This window comes from Ranitomeya variabilis, chromosome 1, assembly GCF_051348905.1.
Source record: "Ranitomeya variabilis isolate aRanVar5 chromosome 1, aRanVar5.hap1, whole genome shotgun sequence".
Taxonomy (NCBI): Eukaryota; Metazoa; Chordata; class Amphibia; order Anura; family Dendrobatidae; genus Ranitomeya; species Ranitomeya variabilis.
In genome coordinates, this window is record NC_135232.1 from 506,630,236 (window position 1) to 506,651,187 (window position 20,952).

At 42.5% G+C, this 20,952-nt stretch overlaps 2 protein-coding genes across 9 annotated transcripts in view; one reads left to right on the plus strand and one right to left on the minus strand.

Moving 5' to 3' along the window:
• The window catches only part of EPS15L1 (epidermal growth factor receptor pathway substrate 15 like 1), a 323,253-nt gene that overhangs the window by 77,270 nt on the left and 225,031 nt on the right, over positions 1-20,952 (minus strand). For all 8 annotated transcript variants that reach the window (XM_077252909.1, XM_077252893.1, XM_077252875.1 and 5 more), the window contains one exon: positions 16,413-16,545. In XM_077252909.1, coding sequence (XP_077109024.1) covers positions 16,413-16,545 — 133 coding nt within the window. The remainder of the gene's footprint in view (positions 1-16,412; positions 16,546-20,952) is intronic.
• C1H19orf44 (chromosome 1 C19orf44 homolog) overlaps positions 1-20,952 on the plus strand; it is a 497,340-nt gene that overhangs the window by 3,844 nt on the left and 472,544 nt on the right. The gene's annotated exons all lie outside the window — the stretch shown is intronic.

Below are 20,952 nucleotides of genomic sequence, written 5' to 3' on the forward strand. Positions count from 1 at the left end.
CGGCTTGTTTTTTGCGGGACAAGATGACGTTTTCAGCTGTACCATGGTTATTTATATCCATCTTTTTGATTGCGTGTTATTCCACTTTTTGTTCAGCGGTATGATAATAAAGCGTTGTTTTTTGGCTCGTTTTTTTTTTTTTTTTTCTTACGGTGTTCACTGAAGGGGTTAACTAGTGGGACAGTTTTATAGGTTGGCTCGTTACGGACAAGGAGATACTAAATATGTGTACTTTTATTGTTTTTTTTTTAAATTTAAAGAAATGTATTTATGGAAATATTTTTTTTTCTTTATTTAGGAACTTTTTTTTTTTTTTTTTTTACACGTGAAATTTTTTTTTTTTAACTTTTTTACTTTGTCCCAGGGGGGGGGGGGACATCACAGATCGCTGATCTGACAGTTTGCACAGCACTCTGTCAGATCAGCGATCTGACTGACAGCGCTGCAGGCTTACCAGCGTCTGCTGTGGACCCGGAAGTACTCCCTGCAGTACCCGGATGCAGCCCCACGGCCATTTTGGATCCGGGGACTGCAGGGAGGAGACGCTCGGTACAAGGTGAGTACATCGCCTTGTACCGATCGTCTCAGGGAAGCACGCAGGGAGCCCCCTCCCTGCGCGATGCTTCCCTGTACCGCCGGTACACTGCGATCATGTTTGATCGCAGTGTGCCGGGGGTTAATGTGCCGGGGGTGGTCCGTGACCGCTCCTGGCACATAGTGCCGGATGTCAGCTGCGATAGTCAGCTGACACCCGGCCGCGCTCCCCCCGTGAGCGCGGCCGATCGCATATGACGTACTATCCCGTCACTGGGAATTAAGTCCCAGGTCACCTTGACGGGATAGTACGTCATATGGGATTAAGGGGTTAAATAAAATCTCAGCAAAAAGGAAGGGAAGCGCTCCAGCTCCATAAAATTATAATTCTTTATTGTATTCGTTTAAAATCTTCTTAACATTGTGAATCCTTGCCTGTATACAAATGCCTAGGTGCCGAGCACATGCGACGAGTTTCGATCGCTCCCGATCTTAATAAATGCATGGTCTTTCAGGAAATGTGGTAATTCTTATATCGTGCTAATGGACCAATGTTATGAATGATTTGGGTCACATGACTATTACCGAAGGTCCTGCAGGTAAGAAAACCCCGCCATTAATATACAGGTGGCATCTAAATGTATTTAAAACAACTGAAAATTACATAGAATATAATATATATATACAACCTAAAAAAAACATACAATTAATACAATTGGGGGCTAGCAGTAATGGTACATAATTTCATTTTTTCTATTAAGGCCACCGGGGTATCTCGTTTGTAAATTGTACACCCAGAAGGCTTCCCTTATGAGAAGTCGTCTTCTGACGTCTCCCCCCCCCCCTTCCCCCCCGCTGTGGTAAACTGACTTTTTCTATGCCCTGAATAGTCATCATGGATACATCTCCCGTATGACATGTGAGAAAATGCTTGGCAACAGCTGATATGTTTCTATTTGTGGCATTATTATTAGTTAAATCTCTTACGTGTTCTGCTATTCTTGTTTTTAACTTTCTTGTGGTGCACCCTATATAGGACACACTGCAAATAGTACAATCGATTTTATAAACCACATTATTTGTGTGACAATTGATAAATTCTTTGATGTGATATGTTTTGGTTTTTTCTTTATTCTGAAAAATATTTTTTGTTAGCGCATTGCGACAAGTACTGCAGGCGGTAACGCCACACTTAAAAAAGCCCCTGCATTCAAGCCAAGTTCTGGAGACTGACTGGGATGGAAAAAAGCTGGGAGACAGAGAGCTGCCAATAGTTGGCGCTCTTCTTGCCACCACATTAAGCCCATCTTTCAAGATTTCCGAAAGCATGTTGTCTTCTTGTAAAATAGGTAACCTGTTTTGTATTATCTTTTTGATTTCATTAAATTGAGTACTAAATTGGAAGCAAACATATGGCTTTTTTCTTCTCCCCTCTTTTTTTCTTTTATTTTCCAGATCTGACATTAAAAGACTATCCCTTGATTTATTACCAACTATTTTCCGTGCTCTCTCCAGAGTCCAATTAGGATATTCTCTTTCTTTTAGCCCGGCTTTTAAACAGTTGAATTCATTAACCCTTGTTTCTTTCTCACTACAATTTCTTTTGAGTCTTGTATACTCTCCCACTGGGAGATTTTGTAGTGTGTCTTGGGTGACTGCTTTTTGCATGCAAAACAGTGTTCCCACTCAGGGGTTTAACATGCGTTTTACTCTTAACCCCTTAGTGACAGAGCCAATTTGGTACTTAATGACCGAGCCAATTTTTACAATTCTGACCAGTGTCACTTTATGAGGTTATAACTCTGGAACGCTTTATCGGATCCCGCTGATTCTGAGATTGTTTTTTCGTGACATGTTGTACTTCAAGTTAGTGGTAACATTTCTTCGATATTACTTGCGATTATTTATGAAAAAAATGGAAATATGGCGAAAATTTTTAAAATTTTGCAATTTTCAAACTTTGTATTTTTATGCCCTTAAATCAGAGAGATATGTCACAAAAAATAGTTAATAAATAACATTTCTCACATGTCTACTTTACATCAGCACAATTTTGGAAACAATTTTTTTTTTTGTTAGGGAGTTATAAGGGTTAAAAGTTGACCAGCAATTTCTCATTTTTACAACACCATGTTTTTTTTAGGGACCACATCACCTTTGAAGTGATTTTGAGGGGTCTATATGATAGAAAATAACCAAGTGTGACACCATTCTAAAAACTGCACCCCTCAAGCTGCTCAAAACCACATTCAAGAAGTTTATTAACCCTTTACGTACTTCACAGGAACTAAAACAATGTGGAAGAAAAAAATGAACATTTTACTTTTTTTTGCAAACATTTTACTTCAGAACCATTTTTTTTAATTTTCACAAGTGTAAAAACAGAAATTTAACCACAAATTTTGTTGTGCAATTTTTCCTGAGTACGCCGATACCCCATATGTGGAGGTAAACCACTGTTTGGGCGCACCGCAGAGCTTGGAAGTGAAGGAGCACCGTTTGACTGTTTCAATGCAGAATTGGCTGGAATTGAGATCGGACGCCATGTCGCGTTTGGAGAGCCCCTAATGTGCCTAAACAGTGGAAACCCCCCACAAGTGACACCCTTTTGGAAACTAGACCCCCCAAGGAACTTATCTAGATGTGTGGTGAGCACTTTGAACCCCCAAGTGCTTCACAGAAGTTTATAACGTAGAGCCGTGAAAATAAAAAATCGCATTTGTTTTCACAAAAATGATTTTTTCGCCCACAAATTCTTATTTTCACAAGGGTAACAGGAGAAATTAGACCACAAAAGTTGTTGTGCAATTTCTCCTGAGTACGTCGATACCCCATATGTGGAGGTAAACCACTGTTTGGGCGCACCGCAGAGCTTGGAAGTGAAGGAGCACCGTTTGACTTTTTCAATGCAGAATTGGCTGGAATTGAGATCGGATGCCATGTCGCGTTTGGAGAGCCCCTGATGTGCCTAAACAGCAGAAACCCCCCAAAAGTGACACCATTTTGGAAACTAGACCCCCCATGGAACTTATCTAGATGTGTAGTGAGAACTTTGAATGCCCAAGTGCATCACAGAAGTTTATAATGCAGAGTCGTGAAAATAAAAAATATATATTTTTTAACAATAAAGATTTTTTAGCCCCCAAGTTTTTATTTTCACAAGGGTAACAAGAGAAATTGGACCCCAAAAGTTGTTGTCCAATTTGTCCTGAGTATGCTGGTACCCCATATGTGGGGGTAAACCACTGTTTGGGCGCATGGCAGAGCTCGGAAGGGGTGCCATTTTGGAATGCAGACTTTGATAGAATTGTCTGCGGGCGTTATGTTGCCTTTGCAGACCCCTAATGTACCTAAACAGTAGAAACCCCCAACAAGTGACCCCATTTTGGAAAATAGACCCCCCAAGGAACTTATCTAGATATGTGGTGAGAACTTTGAATGCCCAAGTGCTTCACAGAAGTTTATAATGCAGAGTAGTGAAAATAAAAAATATTTTTTTTCCCACAAAAGAGATTTTTTTAGCCCCCAAATTTTTATTTTCACAAGGGTAACAAGAGAAATTGGACCCCAAAAGTTGTTGTCCAATTTGTCCTGAGTATGCTGGTACCCCATATGTGGGGGTAAACCACTGTTTGGGCGCACGGCAGAGCTCGGAAGGGAAGGAGCGCCATTTTGGAATGCAGACTTTGATAGAATTGTCTGCGGGCGTTATGTTGCGTTTGCAGACCCCTAATGTACCTAAACAGTAGAAACCCCCAACAAGTGACCCCATTTTGGAAAATAGACCCCCCAAGGAACTTATCTAGATATGTGGTGAGAACTTTGAATGCCCAAGTGCTTCACAGAAGTTTATAATGCAGAGTAGTGAAAATAAAAAATATTTTTTTTCCCACAAAAAATATTTTTTTAGCCCCCAAATTTTTATTTTCACAAGGGTAACAAGAGAAATTGGACCCCAAAAGTTGTTGTCCAATTTGTCCTGAGTATGCTGGTACCCCATATGTGGGGGTAAACCACTGTTTGGGCGCACGGCAGAGCTCGGAAGGGAAGGAGCGCCATTTTGGAATGCAGACTTTGATAGAATTGTCTGCGGGCGTTATGTTGCGTTTGCAGACCCCTAATGTACCTAAACAGTAGAAACCCCCACAAGTGACCAAATTTTGGAAACTAGACCCCCTAAGGAACTTATCTAGATATGTGGTGAGAACTTTGAAAGCTCAAGTGCTTCACAGAAATTTATAATGCAGAGTAGTGAAAATAAAATATATTTTTTTCCAACAAAAAAGATTTTTAGCCCCCAAGTTTTTATTTTCACAAGGGTAACAGGAGAAATTGGACCCCAAAAGTTGTTGTCCAATTTATCCCGAGTACGCTGATGCCCCATATGTGGGGGTAAACCACTGTTTGGGCGCACGGCAGAGCTCAGAAGGGAGGGAGTACCATTTGACTTTTTTAGCGCAAAATTGGCTGTCGTGTTTGGAGACCCCCTGATGTACCTAAACAGTGGAAACCCCCAAATTCTAACTCCAACCCTAACCCCAACACACCCCTAACCCTAATCTCAACCCGATCTATAATCCTAATCACAACCCTAACGATAATCACAACCCTAACCCCAAAACAGCCCTAATCTCAACCCTAACCATAACCCTAATCAAAACCCTAAATCCAACACACCCCTAACCCTAATCCCAACCCTAACCCTAATCCCAACCCTAATCCCAAACGTAACACTAATCCCAACCCTAATCCAAACCCTAACCCTAATCCCAACTCTAACCATAACTTTAGCCCCAACCCTAACTTTAGCCCCAACCCTAACCATAACTTTAGCCCCCGTCGTCACAAAAAAAGTTTAATGTAACCTTTTTTTTGTACGTCGCGTCCGCCATTTCCGCGGATGCGTGGCTGTAACTCTGCCCCCTCCTCCCCAGGACATAGACTGGGCAGCGGATGCGTTGAAAAACTGCATCCGCTGCCCACGTTGTGCACAATTTTCACAACGTGCGTCGGTACATCGGGCCGACGCATTGCGACCGCCCCGTACCGACGCAAGTGTGAAAGAAGCCTAAGGCTACTTTCACACTAGCGTCATACTCGGCCCATCGCAGTGTGTCGGGCCGACGTACCGACGCTAGCGTTGTAAGCGCCGCACAACGGGTGCAGCGGATGCTGTTTTTTCAACGCATCCGCTGCCCCATTGTGAGGTGCGGGGAGGCGGGGGCGGAGTTCCGGCCACGCATGCGCGGTCGGAAATGGCGGACACGTCGCACAAAAAAGTTACATGTAGTTTTTTTTGTGTCGACGGTCCGCCGAAGCACGATGCATCCGTCGCACGACAGATGCGACATGTGGCAATCCGTCGCAATGCGTCGCTAATGCAAGCCAATGGAGAAAGAACGCATCCTGCAAGCACTTTTGCAGGATGCGTTTTTTCTCCAACGACGCATTGCGACGGAAGCCAAAAAACGAAAGTGTGAAAGTAGCCTAACCCTAACCCTAGCCCTAACCCTAAATTTAGCCCCAACCCTAACCCTAACTCTAACCCTAACTCTAACCCTAACCCTAACTCTAACCCTAACCCTAACTCTAACTCTAACCCTAACCCTAATTTTAGCCCCAACTTGTCTTCTCCTGCCGGCCGGCAGATGGCAGCAGATGGCGGGCGCACTGCGCATGCGCCCGCCATGATGAAAAAGCCGGCTGGCAGGAGAAGACAGAAGAGGACCCAGGGACCCCGGGTGAGTATGATAGGGTCCCCGAATCCCCCTATTTCTCTGTCCTCTGATGTGCGATCACATCAGAGGACAGAGAAATAACTGATCGCTTTTTTTTTTTTTTTTTTTGCGGTCGCCGGTAAACTGTTAATTACCGGCGATCGCAAAGCAGGGGTCGGTGCAAACCGACCCCGATCATGTTCTTTGGGGTCTCGGCTACCCCCGGCAGCCGAGACCCCAAAGAACATCCGGGTGCCGGGCGGCGGGCGTACTGCGCGTGCACCCGCCATTTTTTCCCGGAAAAAAGATGGCGGCGCCCATGGGGAGACACGAGGAGCACCGGGGAGGTAGGTGAGTATTGGGGGGCTATTGGGGGCCATCGGGGACCACATTTCTCTGTCCTCCGATGTGCGATCACATCGGAGGACAGAGAAATTAAACGGCAAATCGCGTTTGTTTGTTTTTTGTTGCGACCGCCGGTAAACGGTTAATTACCGGCGATCGCAACTCGGGGGTCGGTAATAACCCCCCGAATCATGTTCTCTGGGGTCTCGGCTACCCTCGGCAACTGAGACCCCAGAGAAAATCCGACTCTGGGGGGCGCTATTCACTTTTTCCACAGCGCCGTTAATTAACGGCGCTGTGGATTAAGTACCCTTAGCGGCCGCCGTTAAAAGGCGTATCGGCGGTCGTTAAGGGGTTAATGACTTTATTCTCAAACCCCATGAGGACCAGATCCAAAAATGATATTTCATTACGATCCCATTTATGGGTGAATTTAATCCCGTAATCATTGGCATTAATGTATTCAATGAAATCTGGCACGGCAGACACATCACCCCCCCCAGATAATTAGGGTATCATCTATGTATCTGCCGTACCAGACCAAAGACTCACAAAATGGATTTTCAGTGCAATAGATATATTTATACTCCCAGTAAGCCATCGTTAAATTAGCCAATGAGGGGGAATATTTAGCCCCCATCGGAACACCTGTTTTTTGTTCGTATATTACATTATCAAAGGAAAAAATATTATGTTTGAGAAGAAAAAAAGTGACCTGTAAAACAAAATTTATGAGATCTTGTGTGCATGAACTATGATTTTCCAGATGGAACTGTAATGCTTCCATGGCTAAGGTATGCGGTATACAGGTGTAAAGTGACACCACATCGCAACATAGCCATGAATAACCACTCCACCATATTTTCTTTGAGAAAGTTTTTAAAACCTCCCTTGAGTCTTTTATGTATCCTGGCAATTTAGTCACGAGTGGTTGTAAGATGGAATCTACCCATTCGCATAAATGTTCATTCATGGAACCAATACCTGACACAATGGGTCTCATTGCCGGTAAACCCACCCCCTTATGCACTTTTGGTAGTCCGTATAATATGGGCATTTTGGGATAAGGCACATACAGATATTCAGCCTGCTTTTTATTAAGGACTCCCAAACTTGATCCTTCATTAATCATGATATAAATTTCTTTATTATACTCCTTAGAGGGATTTCCCTTCAATTTTCCATATGTCTTATTATCCATCAATAGTTCTGACATTTTATCTCTATAGTCCTTTTTATTCATGATCACTATCATGCCCCCCTTATCACTTTTTTTAAAAATGATATCTTTCATATCCTTTAACTCTCTGAGGGCTTTTCTCTGTTTTTGTGTCAAATTATTGTGATTTCTCTTATTCCTTGTTCTTATTTTTTTGTCCTTTAAGATTTTTAGACATTTTTCTATCATCTCTTGAAATTTATCCATACATTCCACCCTAGATTGTATAGGGTAGAAGTAAGGATTTTTAGTACTGAAAGACACCGACTGATTATCCCGCAAACCACCTGCCGCACCTTGTGCAGACAGATCCTGTAGACAAAGGAGCGCTAATTGCTCCTTGAAATCCATGTTAACGAATTCATTATCTTCCTGTCTCCCGAGGCCCAAAATTGGTTCTTCTTCACTGTTTGCAAAATGTTTCTTTATAGTGAGATTCCGAATAAACTTGTTCACATCCAAGATAGTCATAAACAAATTGAATTCTGTATCCGGTACAAAATTCAGTCCCAAGGACAATACATCCAATTGATCATTTGTTAACTCCTGCGATGATAAATTGACCACATTACATTTGGTTATTTCTTCTGTTTGCCCTTGTATCTGGTTGACATTCTTGGGAGATTTTTTATGTTTTCTCCCGCCCCGTCTTTTCCGTTTTTTGGCGGTCTGTACACCTTTCTCCTAATTTCCCACGTATTGCTCTCCACAGATACATCTGACGTACTGGCATTCGCATCTGAAGACTCCGCATCCAATGAAAAAAATCCAACCTGCGGTTTATTGATCGTTTTTTTATGGGCTGAGCCGGTTTTTAGAATGGATCTCGGGGATTTGTACACTTTATCCCACTGGCCCCATTCATAAACTTTATCTGAGGCATAGTCTTTAAGATCCCTCTCGAATTTACGCTTCTTTCGATCCATAATTTCAGTTTCTAGTGAACCAACATTATCCTTTATTATTTTCATTGTTGATTCAAACTGAGGTGAATTTTTATGTTGGTCAATAGATGCGATAGTCGATTGCGATAGTCAGCTGACACCCGGCCGCGCTCCCCCCGTGAGCACGGCCGATCGCATATGACGTACTATCCCGTCACTGGGAATTAAGTCCCAGGTCACCTTGACGGTATAGTACGTCATATGGGATTAAGGGGTTAAATAAAATCTGCTAACCAAACATTGCAGCATCATAATACATCAACGATTCCAATAAAGGTTTTTTTTCTCATTTAGAAAAGTGGACCCCAACTGATCATATAGTAGTACACAAAACAATAAAGACAGTACTCCCCCTTCATCGGTCCAGTGCTGGATCCAAGCCAATGCTCCGGTGTCAGAGTTTTGGCTGCAGTGATTATGTCAAGACTATGGTGAGCACAAAATAACAAATAATACCACAAGACGTAAAAGAAAAGGGACTTGCGAATGATGAATCTGGGCTATGAAGTATTTGTTTCTGTTTGTGAATTAAAATTTTTAAAATCTGGCTTCAAAATTGTAGCGCAAATCCAGACTTGGGAAGCTTAATTGTGTATATTGGCAATGTGAATTGATGTGTGTGCATGGTTGACTTATTTTATAACATTTTAGACAACTTTAAAATCTTAATTAATAAGCTGAACCCCCAAATCATGTATTTCTAACCTGATGATTAGCTCCTTCCTGATATGGGCAATTTTTTTCCCCATTTTTTCCTCCTCTTTCATAAGAGCCATACATTTTTTATTTTTCTGTCCACTCAAACATATGAGAGCTTGTTTTATTTTTGTGGGACGAGATTAACTTTTCATTGACACCATTCATTTTACCATACAATGTATAAGTTGCCGCGAGGCATTACTGGGAACGGGAGCATCGCGAGGAGCGGGAAGGCTGCAGGGGCCACCGGAAGGTAAGAATATCATGATTTTTTTTTTTTTAACATTATATCTTTTTACTATTGATACTGCATAGGCAGCATCAATAGTAAAAAGATGGTCACACTTGTCAAACACTGTTTGACAAGTGTAACCAACCTGTCAATCAGTTTTCCAAGTGATGCTACAGATCGCTTGGAAAAAGCTAGCATTCTGCAAGCTAATTACGCTTGCAAAACGCTAGTGTTTAGTGGGAAAACGCATGCCAATTCCGCATGCATTATACCCGTGGCAGGGAGTTGCAGAATTGCCACGGAAATTTCAGCGGCAATTCTCCAACTTGTGCGCATAGCCTTATAGTTAATATTTTTTTTCTATTTTTTCACTGTCTCGATTAGTCCCCTTGGTGGTTCTGAACCTGCGATTGTCTGATCAATTGTACTGGCAAATCCACAGTATTGCTGCAAAGAGTAAAAATCAGGCTCCTTTAACCCCTTCCCGACATGCGACGTACATATACTGATCTGGGGGAGCTGTCAATAGTGAAAGCGACATCGAGGAGCATCGTGCAGGGAGTGGGCTCCCTGTGTGCTCCCTTCAGCACAACATGATGTGATCACTAGAGTTGAGCGACTTACTTTTTTCGGATCGAGACGGGTTTCGCAAAAACCGACTTTGTCAAAAGTCGGGCCAGGTGAAATAGGCTGATTATTGCGAAAAGTCGGGGGCCGACTGAAACACGAAACCCAATGCAAGTCAATGGGGAATCAAAGTCGGCAGTGAGTGGAGGACAGGAAAACACCTACAGTGCCCATTTTAATGCCAAAAACATCAATTCTTATTACTGAAGCTTGTCAATCTTAATTTACTTTATAATAATAGTTAGGCATTGAAAACTGGGGGTCATTTGGCTAAAGTTGTGGGAGGTAGGGCTGGCTCAAGATTTTCGTGGGCCCAGGAAACGCGGAATACGTCACGGCGGTGGAGCAGGGAGAGATAAGTATTTCAACTTTGCAAGTGCTGTGATCCTGAGCAAGTGGGGGGGGGGGCACTCGTTGGCACTGGCACAGGGCCCCTCATAGTACGGCGGTGTGTTTGACGGCGGGTGGCGCCTCCCACTGGCAGAGACACTTTTGCGTACTATGAGGGGCCCTGTGCCAGTGACGTCGCCAACGAGTATGCTCCCCCCCACCTGATGAAGAAACCTGCACTTTCATCTGCACCTTCCTCTTTGTCCCCGTGTAAGGTGGTATAGTATGCGGGAAGGGGAACCTGACTTTCAGCAGGGTCAGATTCTGGCTGTGTAGAGTGCAAGGGGAATGTAGTGGTCTGGGTCAATGTACCAGCAGACTCATCTAGCAGTGGATGGGCAATGGGCAGGATGAGGAGGAAACACAGATATAGGCCCAAATAATAAAGTAGGCTAAATGCAGTTCAAATGTGGTAACAGGACTAAACAGGCGGCATTGCTTTGTTCAGTGGAGGAAAACTGTAATGAGTGGCAGACACAGTTAGGGAAAACTTTTTCCTGCTGCTCCGGCTTTAAAAGCTGTTTTCCTACTCCCAGATAAGGGAGCCTTCGAGGCCTTGTGCAGCCAGACGATGACGCTGGCTCAACACCTCCAGCCTTAGGTGCTATTGAGCTTTTGCCACTACCACCAGATGCACCACCACCATCAGTACCAGCTGGCAACCACCGCCCATGGGCTCTTCCACTAGACTTCCTCATTTTTTGGAAAATCTAACCAAAATAACAACCGTTATATGGTACTGTAAAACAAGGTAGAAGGTGTATATAAACTTGTTGAGAATTTAAATCTCCCTTTTTTTGGGGGGAGACTGAACCAAAACTCAGGCCCTGTGCATAAAGCAACACAATGTAAGTGGCAGAAAGTGGCTGGCTGATATACGACAAACTAACAGGACTGAAGTATATCCACTTTGTGAGAATTTGAATCTCACTTTTTTTTTTGGAGACTGAACCAAAACTCAGGCCCAGTGTATAAAACAACACAATGTAAGTGGCAGAAAGTGGCTGGAAGATATATGAAAAAATACAAGGACTGTAGTACAATTTCAATCGCCCTACAATGATCTCAGGACAAGTATGGCAGCAATAAAAAGGACTGCTGCACACAAAAGTGTGGACAAATAAACAAGATAACTGTGCAGAAAGGAGCAACAGGATTTTTGCTTTTAAAAAAGCAGTTGGTTTGCACAGCAGCATGCAAACAGCAATGCAGCTATCAGGGAGCCTTATAAGGCAGCCTAATAAGCTACAGAGCTGATGCACAAAAATATAGCCTCAACTGTCCCTGCAAAAAGAGGTGGTGTTGGACAGTGGAAATCGCTACAGCACAAGCAGTTTGGGGGTTAATCTTCCCTCCCTAACTATATCCCTTCTTCTGATGAAGCTGCAGCAACCTCTCCCTATGCTAAGATCGGCAGAAGTAAGATGGCGGTCGGCGTGCATGCCCCTTTATAGCCCCTGTGACGCCGCAGTCACTGTCATGCCCTTCTCTAAGATGGTGGGGACAGAGACCTATGTCATCACGCTGCCCACACTCTGCGTCATATGAAACGCGACTTTTGCGTGCAGATCGGCGACCTCATGGCCGATCCCACACTAGGATCGGGTCGGGTTTCATGAAACCCGACTTTGCCGAAAGTCGGCGATTTTTTGAGTTTGTCCGATCAGTTTCGCTCAACCCTAGTGATCACGTTGTGCTGATTGTCTCCATGGTAACCCCCGGCAGCAAGATGTATGGTGCAATTTCTCCGGTTACCCTTATGAAAATATAAAGTTTAGAGCTAAAAAAGATTTTTGTGGGAAAAATGTGATTTTTTTTATTTTCATGGCTCAACGTTATAAAATTCTGTGATGCACCTGGGGTTTCAAGGTGCTCAAAAGGCATCTAGATAAGTTCCCTGAGGGGTCTAGTTTCCTAAATGGTGTCACTTGTGGGGGGTTTCCAGTGTTTCGGCACATCAGGGGCTCTCCAAACATGACATGGCATCTGCTAATAATGCCAGCATATTTTACATTTGAAAAGTGAAATGGCGCTCTTTCCCTTCCGAGCCCAGCCTTGTGCCCAAATAGTAGATTTCCCCACATATAGGGTAATGGAATGCTCAGGATAAATTGCACAACAAATTGTTTGGTCCGTTTTCTCCTGTCAACCTTGCAAAAGTAAAAAAAAAAATTAGGTCTAAAGGAAAATTTTTGTGAGAAAAAGTTAAATGTTCATTTTTTCCTTCCACGTTCCATTAATTCCTGTAAAGCACCTGAAGGGTTAATAAACTAATGTAATTTTGAGCTCCTTGCGGGGTGCAGTGTGAAGGTGAGATATGCTATGTGGGTATTACTTTTGTGTATATTTCTATTTTACTTATTTTCATGGTGTTCTCTTGTAGAAGGAGTTATTTGATAGTGATGAATGGCTGTTGCTGCCATCTGATATCAGCCCTCACAATATTGTATTATTTGCAAATATGCTAATGACATGTTGACCTAGCTTGTTGAAACAATGAGCCCCTGAGACCTGCCCCCTCCTGACCTGTGAATGAGGAGGGAGACTTAAAATATCAGGCAGGTGAGACATAGATTAGTCCTGTGTGGAATGATGATGTGTTCACAGCATCTCAGAGAGAAAGAAGAGTATATGTACTATGCTATCCTCTGTCTGCTGGATTGTTGGACTTTTATCCGGTTACCGAACTGCATTCGTGTTCTGGACTATTTTATCCTTTGTGTGGTGGATCGTATATGGACCTTTCGTATTTTTGCCTATATAAAGGTCTTGGGATTGTTCACTCTTCGCTGGCTCTGTTGATTGTGTGGTACCGGAGAAGGACCCCGTGACATGCAGTTTTTAGAATGGTGTCACTTTTGGGTACTCTCCTTATTCACTTTAATGTGAGGTGGTCCCTAAAAAATGGTTTTGTAAATTTTGTTGGAAAAATAAAAATCGCTGGTTAAATTTTAACCCTTAACAAAAAAAAATGATGTCTCAAAAACTGTGCTGATGTAAAGTAGAAAATGTTTACGAACTGTTTTGTGCGACATATCTCTCTGATTTAAGGACATAAAAATGTAAATGTTTGAAAACTGCAAAATTTTTATATTTTTTCACAAATATACTTAAGTCATACCAAAGCAAAGAAATTTTACTACTATCATATAAAGTACAATATGTCACAAAAAAAAAACAATCTCAGAAACAGTGAGATCCGTTGAAGCTTTCCAGAGTTATGATATTATAAAGTGACACTGGTCAAAAATTCGAAAAATTGGCCTGGTCAGGAAAGTGAAAAGAGGCTTCGGAGTGAAGGGGTTAAAGCCCAGCCACAGGCTGTGTTTCAAGGTAGCTCTGTAATGATAAGCACAGAGATCTTCAACAGACCCCCCCCCCCCCCCACAATTGGAGAAAATAATGATGTGCCACCAAACAAGCACGCTGTTAATGCCGCTGTTAGAGTTTGACAGCAGCATTTAACAGGTTAATAGTCGCAGGAAGAGCTCTGCTCCACCTGCAGCTGTTAGAGATAGGTCCTGGCTGAAACATACAGCCATTACCTGCCAGGTATGGGGCAAGCTGAACCGTGAGCCCGCTCCATGCACCACTCCTGACTTGTGCAGTACATGTACTGCGGATGCCAGTAATGGGTTAACCCCTTCACCCAGAGCCGGTTTTCACCTTCAAAACCATGTCACGTTTTACCATTCTGACCAGTGTCTCTCTATGAGGTAGTAACTCTGGAATGCTTCAACGTATCGCCGGGATTCTAAAAAGAAAAATTTGGGGACATATTGTACTTCATGATGGTGGTAACATTTCTTCAATATAACTTGCATTTATTTGTGAAAAATAGGAAATTTGTCAAAAACTTTTCCCACATGTCTACTTTATATTAGCACAATTTTTTAAACATAATTTTTTTTTCTAGGCAATTAGAAGAGTTAAAAGGTGACCAACAATTTCTAATTTTTCCAACAAAATTTACAAAACCAAGCGAGTTTTGAGGGGCCTATAGGAAAGAAAATGCTCAAAAGTACCACCATTCTAAAAACTGCACCCTCAAGACGCTCAAAACCACACTGAAGAACTTTATTAACGCCTAAGCTTTTTTTTTTTTTTAAACATGCTTTTTTTTCTTTTTCATTTTTACTTTATTTTATCAGTCCATTAGGGAACAAACTTGTGATAGTTCAATCGCTTATGATATACACTCACCGGCCACTTTATTAGGTACACCATGCTAGTAACGGGTTGGACCCCCTTTTGCCTTCAGAACTGCCTCAATTCTTCGTGGCATAGATTCAACAAGGTGCTGGAAGCATTCCTCAGAGATTTTGGTCCATATTGACATGATGGCATCACACAGTTGCCGCAGATTTGTCGGCTGCACATCCCAAAGATGCTCCATACAAGGCAGGATGGATCCATGCTTTCATGTTGTTTACGCCAAATTCTGACCCTACCATCCGAATGTCGCAGCAGAAATCGAGACTCATCAGACCAAGCAACGTTTTTCCAATCTTCTACTGTCCAATTTCGATGAGCTTGTACAAATTGTAGCCTCAGTTTCCTGTTCTTAGCTGAAAGGAGTGGTATCCGGTGTGGTCTTCTGCTGCTGTAGCCCATCTGCCTCAAAGTTCGACGCACTGTGCGTTCAGAGATGCTCTTAGGCCTACCTTGGTTGTAACGGGTGGCGATTTGAGTCACTGTTGCCTTTCTATCAGCTCGAACCAGTCTGCCCATTCTCCTCTGACCTCTGGCATCAACAAGGCATTTCCGCCCACAGAACTGCCGCTCACTGGATTTTTTTTCTTTTTCGGACCATTCTCTGTAAACCCTAGAGATGGTTGTGCGTGAAAATCCCAGTAGATCAGCAGTTTCTGAAATACTCAGACCAGCCCTTCTGGCACCAACAACCATGCCACGTTCAAAGGCACTCAAATCACCTTTCTTCCCCATACTGATGCTCGGTTTGAACTGCAGGAGATTGTCTTGACCATGTCTACATGCCTAAATGCACTGAGTTGCCGCCATGTGATTGGTTGATTAGAAATTAAGTGTTAACAAGAAGTTGGACAGGTGTACCTAATAAAGTGGCCGGTGAGTGTATATTGCAATACAATAGCATTGTAGTATATAGCGAAATCGCGGAGCTCTTATAGGGAACCAACAAGGACCAAGATGACATTTATGGTGGCGTTCAGCAGGCCCTGCCATGGTAACCCATCGGTTCTCTGCATCCACATCACAGATATGGGGAACAGGAGAAATCAAAGTGCACACTAACTGGAGCTGTCAAAGAATGACAGCATCATTTAAAGTAGTTAAACTACAGCGATCAGAGCGTGCGTCGGTCACTGCAGTTAGAGTTAATGCCAAATAAGTAACCCAGCCAGCATCAGACGGTACTGAAGCAGACTCAGGTCCTGAGCCGGCTTCATACTTTGCTTAAAATGGACGTCATAGTTCATTAAGCAATTAAGTGTGAGACCAACAAATATTGTCATATCATAATGCTGAAAGGTTCTATGTGCAACATCGTATCTTACCTTGTAGAAAATGTTTTCTTAGCCCTCTTGACACTTGGGCTTCAAAACTTAAGGGCACACACTATAATGAGGTTTTCCTTTCCAAACAGGATATAGATAGCCAACAGATCATTTTAGAAATACTTCCAAAAATAAATGAGATATGTACACATAACTTTACAAACTTACCACTTGGAGGCTTTGGCCGTGGAGGGACGCTTCTCTTGGGGGGCAGGGCTGGCATATCAAGCTTGTTTTTAAATGGGTCCTCAGAAAATCCTGAGCTTGGAAAAGTGGCAGCAAAAGGATCTGGAGTTTGGTGCTAAAATGCAGAAGTTTCAGAAAAAAAAATCAAAGGCAAAATAGGCCAAACTTAATAAAGCATTTCTTCTTAAAACACAGGATCTTAATTTAAATTACATAGTTGGGCAAACCAGCTCTACTTACTTTCTTTATCAGTAGGTGAGAAAGCTAATTATGTCAGCTACACACCTGTATTATTATTAAAGGGAATCTGTCACCAGGTGTTTGCTGCCTCATCTAAGAGGACCATGATGTAGGGACAGAGATCATGATGCTAAAACTGACCTACCATTATGATTCTCTAGGTCATTACGAGTTCATAGACACTAAATATATCTAGGTTCTTTTTTATTCCTAACTTTGCTAAAAAATAAAAAATTGTGCCTTTTTCCAATACCCGTAGCGTGTCCATTTTTCGTGATCTCGGGTTGGGTGAGGGCTTATTTTTTGCGTGTCGAGCTGACGTTTTTAATTATGCCATTTTGGTGTCTTTTGATAGCCTGTATTGCATTTTAATGCAATGTTGCGGTGACCAATAAAACGTAATTCTGGTATTTTTACTTTTTTTTTCATTATGCCATTTAACAATAGGGTTAATTTTTTTTATATTCATAGATCGGGCGATTCTGAATGCGGCGGTACCAAATATGTGTATATTTGATTTTTTTTATTTTGAATGGGGCAAAAAGAGGGTGATTTGAACTTTTAGATTTTTTAAATATTTTTAAAAACATTTTTGTTTTTACTTTTTACCTGCTTCAATAGTCTCCATGGGAGACTAGAAGCTGCAGTTGTCTGATCGGCTCTGCTACATACAGGTGACGATCAGATCGCCTGCATGATGCAGAAATGCTCACTTGCTATGAGCGCCAACCACTGCTCAGAGCTCATAGCCATCTGGCTATGACAACCATAGAGGTCTGCTGGAGACTTCTGGTTATTATGCCAACCCATTGGTGACACGCGGTCACGTGACGGGGTCACCGATGGGCGGGATTTCCAGAGCGCTTCCGGAAAGTGCGAGTTAAATGCTGCTGTCAGAGCAGCAGCATTAAACTAGCTAACAGCTGCGGGTGGATCGCGATCCACCCACATCTATTACGGGCACATGTCAGATGCATATATCAGCTGTCATATGCCCGGAAAGGTGTGGGCTCCAGCGCTGGGGGAGTCCGACATCGGTGTACTATCTTACTTGATGTCAGAAAGAGGTTAATATTTAACAAGCGCCAGAATAATAAGAGAGAGATGTTTTAAGGTATATTTAATACTTACTGTAAAGTAAAAAATTTACATACACTAAGATTACTATGCTTTAAACAATTCTGGACCACCCACATGGTGATGTCATGTGTTTGGAAGCTGTGATGTGTTTGGGGTTGTTTTGGTGCACTTCACAAAACAGTTGGCACCATAAGAAAAGAAGATTATGTGGCAATACTGAAGCAACATCTCAAGACATCAGCCAGGAAGTTAGGGCGGAACTGGGTCTTCCAAACTAACAAAGACCCCAAGCATACTGCCAAAATGGTAACAAAGTGGCTTAACCCCTTAGTGACAGAGCCAATTTGGTACTTAATGACCGAGCCAATTTTTACAATTCTGACCACTGTCACTTTATGAGGTTATAACTCTGGAACGCTTTAACAGATCCTACTGATTCTGAGACTGTTTTTACGTGACATATTGTACTTCATGTTAGTGGTAACATTTCTTCGATATTACTTGCGATTATTTATGAAAAAAAATTGAAATATGGCGAAAATTTTTAAAATTTAGCAATTTTCAAAATTTGTATTTTTATGCCCTTAAATCAGACAGATATGTCACAAAAAATAATTAATAAATAACATTTCCCACATGTCTACTTTACATCAGCACAATTTTGGAAACAAAATATTTTTTTGTTAGGGAGTTATAAGGGTTAAAAGTTGACCAGCAATTTCTAATTTTTACAACACCATTTTTTTTAAGGGACCACATCACATTTGAAGCCATTTTGAGGGATCTATATGATAGAAAATAACCAAGTGTGACACCATTCTAAAAACTGCACCCCTCAAGGTGCTCAAAACCACATTCAAGAAGTTTATTAACCCTTTACTTGCTTCACAGGAACTGAAACAATGTGGAAGGAAAAAATGAACATTTAACTTTTTTTTGCAAACATTTTACTTCAGAACCATTTTTTTTTATTTTCACAAGTGTAAAAACAGAAATTTAACCATAAATGTTGTTGTGCAATTTCTCCTGAGTACGCCGATACCCCATATGTGGGGGTAAACCACTGTTTGGGCGCACCGCAGAGCTTGGAAGTGAAGGAGCACCGTTTTAGTTTTTCAATGTAGAATTGGCTGGAATTGAGATCGGACGCCATATCGCGTTTGGAGAGCCCCTGATGTGCCTAAACAGTGGAAACGCTCCACAAGTGACACCATTTTGGAACCTAGACCCCTTAAGGAACTTATCTAGATGTGTGGTGAGCACTTTAAACCCCCAGGTGCTTCACGGAAGTTTATAAAGTAGAGCCGTGAAAATAAAAAAATCGCATTTTTTCTACAAAAATGATCTTTTTGCCCCCAAATTTTTATTTTGACAAGGGTAACAGGAAAAATTAGACCACAAAAGTTATTGTGCAATTTCTCCTGAGTACGTCGATACCCCATATGTGGGGGTAAACCACTGTTTGGGCGCACCGCAGAGCTTGGAAGAGAAGGAGTGCCGTTTTACTTTTTCAATGTAGAATTGGCTGGAATTGAGATCGGACGCCATGTCACGTTTGGAGAGCCCCTGATGTGCCTAAACAGTAGAAACCCCCCCACAAGTGACCCCATTTTGGAAACTAGACCCCTTAAGGAACTTATCTAGATTTGTGGTGAGCACTTTAAACCCCCAAGTGCTTCACAGAAATTTATAAAGTAGAGCCGTGAAAATAAAAAATCCTTTTTTTTCCCCTCAAAAATGATATTTTAGCCTGCAATTTTTTATTTTCTCAAGGGTAACAGGAGACATTGGACCACAAAATCTGTTGACCAGTTTGTCCTGAGTACGCTGATACCCCATATGTGGGGGGGGGGCACTGTTTGGGCACCCATCGGGGCTCGGAAGGGAAGGAGCGCCGCTTGGAATGCAGACTTTGATGGGGTGGTCTGCGGGCGTCATGTTGCATTTGCAGAGCTCCTGATGTACCTAAACAGTAGAAACCCCCCACAAGTGACCCCATTTTGGAAACTAGACCCCCCAAAGAGCTTATCTAGATGTGTGGTGAGCACTATGAACCCCCAACTGCTTCACAGAAGTTTATAATGTAGAGCCATTTCCACAAAAATGATCTTTCACCCCCAAATTTTTACTTTCACAAGGGTAACAAGAGAAATTGGACCCCAAAATTTATTGTGCAATTTATGCTGAGTAGGCTGATACCCCATATGTGGGGGTAAACCACTGTTTGGGCGCATGGCAGAGCTCGGAAGGGAAGGAGCGCCGTTTTGGAATGCAGACTTTGATAGAATGGTCTGCGGGCGTTAGGTTGTGTTTGCAGAGCCCCCGATGTACCTAAACAGTAGAAACCTCCCACACGTGACCCCATTTTGGAAACTAGACCCCCCAAGGAACTTATCTAGATGTGTGGTGAGAACTTTGAATGCCCAAGTGCATCACAGAAGTTTATAATGCAGAGTTGTGAAAATAAAAAATATTTTTTTTTCTACAAAAAAGATTTTTTAGCCCCCAAGTTTTTATTTTCACAAGGATAACAGGAGAAATTGGACCCCAAAAGTTGTTGTCCAATTTATCCCGAGTACGCTGATGCCACATATGCGGGGGTAAACCACTGTTTGGGAGCACGGCAGAGCTCAGAAGGGAGGGAGCACCATTTGACTTTTTGAGCGCAAAATTGGCTGTGGCGTTTGGAGACCCCCTAATGTACCTAAACAGTGCAAGCCCCCCAATTCTAACTCCAACCCTAACCCCAACACACCCCTAACCCTAATCCCAACCCGATCCATAATCCTAATCACAACCCTAACGATAATCACAACCCAAACCCCAAAACAACCCTAATGCCAACCCTAACCATAACCCTAATCAGAACCCTAAATCCAACACACCCCAAATCCTAATCTCAACCCTAACCCTAATCCCAATACACCCCTAACCCTAATCCCAACCCTAACCTTAACCCTAATCCCAAACGTAACCCTAATGTCAACCCTAATCCAAACCCTAACCCTAATCCCAACTCTAACCCTAACTTTAGCCGCAACCCTAGCCCTAACTTTATCCCCAACCCTAGCCCTAACTTTAGCCCCAACACTAACCCTAACTTTAGCCCCAACTCTAACCCTAACTTTACCCCAACCCTAAATTTAGCCCCAACCCTAACACTAAATTTAGCCCCAACCCTAACCCTAAATTTAGCCCCAAC